The sequence below is a fragment of the Myotis davidii genome, unplaced genomic scaffold (genome assembly GCF_000327345.1).
Source record: "Myotis davidii unplaced genomic scaffold, ASM32734v1 scaffold803, whole genome shotgun sequence".
Classification (NCBI taxonomy): domain Eukaryota; kingdom Metazoa; phylum Chordata; class Mammalia; order Chiroptera; family Vespertilionidae; genus Myotis; species Myotis davidii.
Genome location: NW_006295567.1, coordinates 2,973,224 through 2,982,699, shown reverse-complemented (window position 1 = coordinate 2,982,699; position 9,476 = coordinate 2,973,224). Strand labels below are relative to the sequence as shown.

Sequence of the window (9,476 nt, the reverse complement as noted above, 5' to 3'; positions counted from 1 at the left end):
GCAGGAAAACGGGCCTCGTGCCCTTAGCTGCATGGGAATCCGGCCTCTTGTTAGAACGCAGACTGCTGGGCCCCCCTCCAGTTCTGGTCAGTGGGTCTGCTGCCTGGAGAGCCTGCACTCTTAACAAGGTCTCTCCCTGGTGCTGCGATGCTCCTGGGGCCACTCTCTCACAACCACAGCTCCCAAGTGAACCCCCGAGAGCTAAGAAGACATCCTAGGCGCGCCGACACAACGGAGCCAACTAAGTCAGCCAAAGGTAATGGAGTTTCTTAAAATGGTTTACAGAATGAAGGGGAACTAACCATAAAGCACCTACGGCATGAGTTTCTAAACTAACAGCTAAAAGCAGGACAGCAATGAATGCCGATGCGATTTTCTCAGATAAATTTTTCCTCCAGTTCTCTTTAAGATAAACTCTGAGCTCTCTCCATATCTGGTTTTGTCTAGCCTCTGAAAACTCTGAAATGGTGCCAGGCTTACAAGAGGCCCCAGTCAGGGCTCATCTATTAACATGAACACGCCAAAAAAAAAAAATGTAATTAAGGAAATTATTCCAGCTGAGGGTATAGTTAGCCAAATGCATCAGCAATTAATTTATAGATCCAAAAAGGCAGCTTGCTTGCCCTCTGACCATTCACACCATAATATTTAATCCTAATTGGAGCACCACCATTTTAAAAATAAGTCTTTCTCTCGTTTATTTTATGCCACACCTTTCTGAAGTTCCCCGGAGAGCTGTCAGTCACTCATCATGATATAGAACAGTGGTTCTCAACCTTTTGGCCCTTTAAATACAGTTCCTCATGTCGTGACCCAACCATAAAATTATTTTTGTTGCTACTTCATAACTGTAATGTTGCTACTGCTAGGAATCGTCATGTAAATATCTGATATGCAGGATGGTCTTAGGCGACCCCTGTGAAAGAGTCGTTTGACCGCCAAAAGGGTCGCGACCCACAGGTTGAGAACCGCTGATACAGAAACTCCTCATTTTATCTAGTCATCTCTGTACATGATCCAGGGCACACACACCCCAAGATGACATACTCACCTCAACTAGCAAATGCCATTTGAGGCAACCAGTCCTTCTGCAAGTCCTATTTAATACCTAACACACAACCCTATTTTTCTGAATAAAAAAAAAATACTGGATACCAGAGCTTAACGTGCTTTAAGTAGAAGGGGAAGAAACAGACTCTCTCATGCTCCCTCACATGTTAAAGGAGGAATGAAGTTAGATTGTACTTCAGAGCTGGAAAAAAAAAAGTCCATCAAAACCAAACATCCAATGTCACATTTTAGAAGAAGGGAGAGGCAGCTTCAACTCATAATGTAATTTTTCTTATGTCCTGCTCACCAAGTTTGTTCGTTTAAGTAACCGATACAAACATCCTAAGGCTGGTTGTCATCTTAGAAGACCTCTACACTAATTTCAGAGTCTGAAAAAAATAATTAACAGCTGAATGATCCTGTTCTAGGTCCTGTTGTTTAGTTTGAACGATGGCATTGAGGCAGCGTATAATTGGAAAAGGTCAGTGCTGGAAGTCAAGGGACCTCAATGCTGGTGTTTACTCTGCTGTTGTCGTAGAGCAAGGTCAAGGGAACACCAGGTAACAGTTTTCTAATCCTCACCATCAGCATCGCAAAAGAGAATAACATATCATAGCTCACAGAATACCTGGAGCCTGGCAGGACACGCGAATACACCTGAAAAAGGACTGTGTGTGTTCCTTGGTTCCACCTGGGCAAAAAGGCTTACCTTTAGGCCCCCTCAAACCAAGAGCACCAGGGGGCCCTTTCATGCCTGGGAGGCCACGAAGTCCCATCTGGCCCGGGAAGCCATTCTCTCCAGGGGGCCCCGGGGGACCAGGGAGTCCAGGTCTCCCAGGGAGGCCGGAAGCTCCCGAGTCTGGACGCTTGAGACTAGCAGCCATCTCAGCAAGATGCTCTAAAAGATAATAAACAAAACAGCCCAGAGAAGTCAGAGACATGAAAGGGATACAAATGAAAAGAGAGGTATTTCAAGTGCCTTTAAAAAAAAAAAAAAAAGAAATGTGTCACCAGAACTTGGAAATTGGTGGGGAGAAGTGAATCAAGTTGGATCATTTTCCCAGGGGCTCTCTGCCAGGAAGCTTCGTGGGGCTGTTCTATTCAGCTCTGCCTGGATATATTTGGTCCTGCTGGTGTGAGACCAGGGACAAAGGGATGGGGATTAAAAAAAAAAAAAAACTAAACTGCAGGGCTCTGGGGTGAGTGGTGTTCTAAAAGAATGAGGGTGTCACCTGCATCCTGACTTGGTATCGGAAAACCCAGGATGGGGACAAAATGAGTTTCTTCGCAGAGGTAGAATGATGTCCAGAGCTTTGTAAAAGCCAAGGACAGCATCCAGAATGAGTATTGAGACACCATGTGAGGCCTAGCCTCACAGGTTTAGCTTGAAGATACTAAGTAACTTGAAATACTTTGCGAATTCATGACTTCTTATGAATTCTTCTTCTCAGAAGTTTTTTTCATGCTTGGAGTAGACAATGAACATTAAAAATAGCCTGCTTCCTGGGAATGGCCACAGTCTGTCTTAAACATTAATAACTTTGTGGGCTTTTTCAGGAGCCATTAAATAGATTAAGAATCATCCACTAAGCCAAAACCGGTTTGGCTCAGTGGATAGAGCATCGGCCTGCGGACTGAAAGGTCCCAGGTTCGATTCCGGTCAAGGGCATGTACCTGGGTTGCGGGCACATCCCCAGTGGGAGATGTGCAGGAGGCAGCTGATCGATGTTTCTCTCTCATCGATGTTTCTAACTCTCTACTCTCTCCCTTCCTCTCTGTGAAAAATCAATAAAATATATTTTAAAAAAAAAGGAATCATCCACTAAAACCATAGGGAACAAGGCAATGTTCCCAGTATAATACTCTAAGGAACAAATTCTAATGTAATATGTTTTCATGCTTTAGGGTGTAAAGGAGAATAGGAATTGGAAACACATTTCTAACCAATATTTTAAAACTGTTTCAATGTGAGTATGCTGTGTGCCTTACATAAGAAAGAGCTAGTATAAAGTCACAATTTTCAGGATACATGATGTTTAAAATGGAACTATCCTTTCAAGATGTCTGCAGTGAAGAGATTATATGGTTTTCAAATACAGAGGTGACCGTTTTGTTCTGGAAAACTCTACAAGTCTACGAGACAAATTAGACCATCTCATGAGCATACAAAGAAGAGTATTCCTTTCTGCCAGGTGTAGTTCCAACTAGAATAAGACAATTACTTGCCAGAAAGCCCCAGGGTGACCAGGTCTCCTGCTATCGGAGGATTTGCACACCTCCGTTTCAGTGTGATTTCAGAAGTAGGCCGGCCGATTCTGAAACAGCTGTGGCAAACAGCAATTGCCATAGCTACAGGGCAGTTAAGGTAAAGGTTAACTAATGTGAACATATGTCACCATTTTGGTAAAATACCAGTTCTTGATTTTCAGTAAAGGTGGTGCATGAGTAGCCATACTGTCCTCAAGCTTCTTACGGCCTGGAGTGTGTCAATTACTCCTCACGTGATCTACAGAGAAAGCCTGGGTCAGTGCTGGGCACTCACTGAGTGGTAGGGTGTTGAAGAAGGGAAAGATACCTGAGAATTGTAGTTTCAACAGGGAAAAGTGTGTGTGTGTGTGTGCGTGTGTGTGTGTGTGTGTGTGTGTTTTCTTGTAAAATAATACCTTTGGCCAAAAAAAGTCCCAGGCCAATCCAGAAAGGCAGTTTTTTTTTTCTTTGAAGCTATAAGCTATTGTGATAACGACCGATTGGATAAAACAGAACTGACATGAGTATTATTTAAAAACTCCCTCCTTTAAAGCATACGAAAAATCAAGCATTATGATTTATTTACCTTGCATGACCCTCATGCACACCTGCTTAATGTGCTGATCTGTCGGTGCTCTCCCCTGGGGCAGGAAAGGAAAAGGCAGTTATACACGGAACCACAGACAGGGCTCTGTCACAGGGTAAACGGACAGACGTGGCAGGAACAGGTGGCGGGACTTACAACAGGACAACTGCCCACACTGCCCAGGAGCGGTGTCCGGGCTAGCCAGGCGGCCCCGACCCCTCGTACTGTGGGATGGAGTCCCCACAGAGAAAGGGTGGACACTGCCTGCCACTTACCGGAGGGCCCTCGACGCCAGGCAGGCCGGTGGCGCCCTGTTCTCCCTGCACGCCTCGGGGTCCCGGTGGTCCTTTTGGTCCCTCCACTCCGGGAAGCCCCCGACCGCCTTCAGGCCCCCTCAGGCCAGGCTCCCCGGGGTTACCCACCTAGAACAAAGGCACAGGGTGACCCTAGGACTAAATACAAGTCTGCTTCGGGTTGATACAATATTAATATTCCAACTTGGAGGTTTACTACATTCTATTCATTCAGAGGTGAAAATTTCTCAACGTAGCCACATAGTGCCGCACTACTCACCAGTCTCTTTGAATTCCAGTTCAAGCGAACTTTTAAAGAATCTTTCCTTTTTGCATAGTTATTATTTCAAATTGGTAATTGAAATAATGCATCTTTAAAACCACATTCTTAATACTTTAAGCCACTTCCGAAGAGCAAGTTAGCTGTTAATAAGGCTTGTTAACTTTTTCTTTCCACAAAAAGGCCACCGAGTTCTTACATGTCACTTTGTATATCACCAAAACAGAAAGCATAAAACAGAGATATCTCTAAGAACAGAAGGCATTTAGCTTATATAAGATTCTTTGGAGAATTTGAAGATGCCAGATATATCCAGCAATTATAAAATATTAACATGAACTAAATCAATACATGTAAAACATCACATTTACAGCATTGCATTTAAAATACTGAAACAAAAAGACTAAGTCCATAATTTAAGTATTGAAAAGTTAAAAGTCTAAATATTGACCAAGTTAGAAATAAACTGTTTCCTTAGCACAAAAGCATAATCACATTAGATTTTTGTTTTCTGGAAGCAGACCACTGACAGCATTTAATGGAGTCCTCGAGTACAACAACTGCTTTAGAAAGAGACTGAATAAATTCACTTTTTCTCGGGTAGAATGTGTGGGGCAGCAGTTACAATGTGCTGTTGTTTACAGAATAAGAATGAGAAGATAAAAGAACAGGAGGCAGCAAGGGATGCTAAAGTTCAAGATACGAATGTTCATAAAGCAACTTAATCCTGCTTCCTTTTCATATGAAACATTTCTCTAGAAAAAGCTCTTTGAAACACTCAAATGTCTCAGACTGAAGGGAAGAAGGCAATGAAGCAATGCTTTCACCAGACACATCTAAAGAAAGCTCAGCAAGTGTGCTTCTTCCAATCTCTCTTTATGCAAAACAAAAAAGAATATATTATATTCATCTAAGTCAACCTGTCAAAATTGCTCCTAGGAACAAATTATGGCTTAAAAGACTTCCCGAAAGGCAGTGTCAACAGGGAGAGCAAAGGATGTGCAATGCGGGGCTGGGGAGTTGTCAGGTGACTGGCGTGCAGAACTGTAACAGCTTCTGAAGCAGCCCCGAGGAGAAGCCAAAGTGAATGCAGAAATGCATTAGCGAACTGGCAGAAAACAAAGGAGACCGAAGCAGTGCAGTTTCTGCCGACAATGCTAAAATATTGCTGGGATAAGAGACAAGAAATTTTTGATGAAGAGATCAAGGCGCCAGGACATGATAAGGACCCTGGATCTCTGGGGGGAAATTCCTTGGGTGAGGAGAGGTATTCTAAAGTAGAAACAGCCTTCACCTGATATCAAGTTTGTCTACGCTGAAATCACTGAGGACAGCAACAGTCTTCCTGTTAGTAACTATTTCCCCTGATTTGGGAACAGTGCACTTTAATTTCATCAGTATCACCTGGGTCATGTTGGCGAAGACGGGGGTAGGGAGGGAGGTGAGGAATCAAGAGCTAATTCCTGGTATTACATCCAAATTTAAATGAAGTGATCACTGCATTGTTCATTTTTCTTTTATGGCTTGAACATTAGCAATTATTGCTACACTATGAAATGGCATCTTCATTACCAAATTCTAAGATGGTTTCTCATTTACATGTTCTCAGTCCCAAACCATTTCCGTCTAATTGTCTTAGGCAGAAAGATGTTACTTGGAGCTTGAGACTGTCCCATGGCGTTTAGAGGCCGTATGTAAACAGCTAAGTCAGTACAACTTAGTCATAATTCCCCCCTCGGTGGTGTATAAAGAGCCCAGGGCTGGGCTGTGTGACCACGTCTGGGGGAGTCTTCCCGGAGAAAGTGGGGCTGAATGCATAGGCGGAGGCAGCTGTTCTAAGGAAAGAAACAGGAGGCAGCAGGCTGGGCGAACAGCACAAGGCATCAGACAGCGCGCCGTGTAAGAACTGCAAACAGATGCGGTTCCAGACATGGGGGAGGGGAGGGGAGACAGGCAAGGCAGACACTTTGTCAGGAGCTGTGCACACCTTGCTGCGAATCCGATTTTACTCCATGAAATGTTATTCCTGAAGGATTTTAAGCAGAGCAGGGATAATGTGTTCTATCTTCTCTGTCTAGATGTCCATGGCTGCCACAGGATCATATGTTGGACAGGGACGGAGAGGGGTGGGGGAGATTCTTGAAATAAGAAGGACTTGGAGACTAGCTGGCAGCTGGTGGTTAGTGACATCTGAGATTGAGATCTGAGCTTCATCTTTTCTCCTTACACTGAATTTTTATTGCCCTAGTGCCGTGGTCGGCAAACCGCGGCTCGCAAGCCACATGCGGCTCTTTGGCCCTTGAGTGTGGCTCTTCCACAAAATACTGCGTGCGGCACACAGTGCGATTGAAACTGCGTGACCCATGCGCCTAAGTCGGTATTTTGTGGAAGAGCCACACTCAAGGGCCAAAGAGCAGCATGTGGCTCATGAGCCACAGTTTGCCGAGCCGCAGTTTGCCAACCACTGCCCTAGTGTATTCCTTTCAAATTACACATCATCCCAGGGTTGCCACTAATCGGTTCTATAATTCTGAATTCATCTAATCTCTAAGGACATTAGTTTAGTTTCTATAAAATGATGAATTAAACAAGATAATCATTTTCCAGCTCTAATAATTCTCTATTACATTTTCTTCTGCATTATGCCTCTATCTTACTTCCCCAAATAGAATACACTGGAGATTAAGAAAATTACTAAAATATTTGCCCACAAATTGTACAACTGCCAACAAAACTCAATTATACTCTCATCACCATGAAGCACAAGTCAGTTCTTTAAACATGGCCCATTTGGGGAAGAAATTACCATGTAATATATTCATTGAGCCACTTGTAATATGAAAAAAAAATCCTTTAGAATAGTTAGTTCAATAGGCAAATCTATTTGCTCTGTTGTTTTGTTCTTTGAATTAATCCACTACTTAACGAATACATTTAGACATTCATTTCCTTGAAGATAAGTCCATTAAGAATTGAATTTACAGAACGATTTCATAAAGAAAAACATGGCATTTTCTTCAGCATTATTGATATTTTTATATCTTATACATTACTGTTCATTATACTTACAGTTCCCTTTGGGCCAGGTAATCCTATATCTCCCTAAATCAATAAAACAAAATTATATTAGAACGATGTATTCGCAAAGATATTATGCTGCTGAAATCTACAGAAAACCGTGAACAGAGATGAACCCTGACACCACAGAAAGCCATTAGACTCAAAAGTTGGATTCTACTCCCAGTTTTGCTACTTAACTTTGCAACCCTGTGTGAGCCAGGTAATCTCCCAAACTTGGCTCACTTATCTGTTAAGTAACAGGGTTGAATCAGAGCTATCCAAGGCTCCATCCAGATCTAAATGCAAGGCGGTGAGAATTAAAACGTTAAAAGATATTAAACTAGCATTCTGTTATAAAACCTAATAGGCATTTAAACCTGATGACTTTGTTTTTCAAACTCTAACAATATTTTTAAATGTATCCCAAAAGTCTATGAAGCCAAAAATGCGTATTTTAGGCAAAAAAAAAAAAAAAACAACCTTAAAAATCATCTCCCACCACCAAGTCTAGATATGAATGCAACTCAAGTTTTAGCACATCAGTTCATCTCCACTACCAAACAGATGATTTAAAACATCCTCTTAGTACATAAAATGAACAATTTTAACAGAAAACTAAAACAGAAACAATTATTTGTGGAACTTGTTTAATAGTTAGGAAGCTCTGCCTAATTCAGATGTTACATTTATACTAACTCTAAATCCTTAAAATCTGAATAAAAACATTACCAGAATTTTTTCCTGCATTAAAAGCCCTCCAAAACTAATTGATGAGGAATCCATCACCCCCACCCCCAAGGACCAAACATTTTAGCTTCCACACTAGATCATGCTAGACCTTGCCAAAACCGTACGGATGAGCCAAGGGATCTAGCTGTCCTGGCAGTAACAATTACTTGTTCTTGTCTTCCTGTGGATTTAGCCGCAGGTGAAGATGGAGGTCACCTCTTTGGAGGGTTTTAGAGTACAGATAATGTCCATGATCACACTTGTGAGCCACAGCTTTCTAACTATACTAAAACTTTAATGTTGTGGTTGTTTTCATGAAAGGCAATATTCACAGACTTTCTATAGTCACATAAGAATCCCGGCCAGCGTGGCTCAGCACTTGAGGGTCAACCTAAGAACCAGGAAGTCACGGTTCGATTCCCGGTCAGGGCATGTGCCCAGGTTATGGGCTTGATCCCGAGTGTGGAGCGTGCAGGAGGCAGCCAATCAATTATTCTCTCTCATCATTGATGCTTCTATCTCTCTCCCTCTCCCTTCCTCTCTGAAATCAACTATATATATATATATCTATATGTAATGTCTACATGTAAACCCACAGGAGAATTCACCATGTCTAAGGGAACGGGAACACTTTGTTCTCCAAAGGTTTAAGGTTCGGTCTATCACCATCTAGGCGTTTCCCCTCTGCCTTACTTGATCTTGGCTGCAATCTTAGAAAGTCATTTGTTACAATGTATAAGAAACATCTTAACTTTTAAAGAAGACAAAAAAGATAAGATGGGCAGAGAAAAGGAAAAATATATGTTGTAGTACAGTTTGAAATCAATAAGTCTCCATCATTAATCAGAAAAAAATATCTCTTACAAGTTCACCCCTTTCTCCTGCTTCACCTTCTTCACCAGAGGCACCCTAAAAATTAAGTCACATTTGAAATTTAAAAGTCGCATTTGAAAATTCTTATCCCCCTGGCTCAGTCAACATTGATGAGCATTCATAAATGGCCACACTGCTTCCAGGATCATGCAGAAATACAAAATGCTCTCAGTGGCTTTCCAATCTAGCTGTCGGTGGCCAGGCCAGATCAGAAAATGGCCTAGCCTGGCCAGAGTGGCTCAGTTGTTTGAGTGTCATCCTATGCACCAAAAGGTTGCTGGTTGGATTCCCAGTCAGGGCACATACCTAGGTTGGGGGTTCAATGCCCTGATAGGGCATGTACGGAAGACAACTGATG

General features: G+C 42.4%; 1 protein-coding gene across 1 annotated transcript in view; it reads right to left on the bottom strand.

Annotated features, from left to right (window-relative positions):
* COL9A1 (collagen type IX alpha 1) overlaps positions 1-9,476 on the bottom strand; it is a 125,145-nt gene that overhangs the window by 17,024 nt on the left and 98,645 nt on the right. The window contains 5 exon segments of the mRNA XM_015568161.1: positions 1,760-1,948; positions 3,884-3,938; positions 4,159-4,305; positions 7,526-7,558; positions 9,110-9,154. Of these exon segments, the coding sequence (XP_015423647.1) occupies positions 1,760-1,948; positions 3,884-3,938; positions 4,159-4,305; positions 7,526-7,558; positions 9,110-9,154 (469 nt within the window).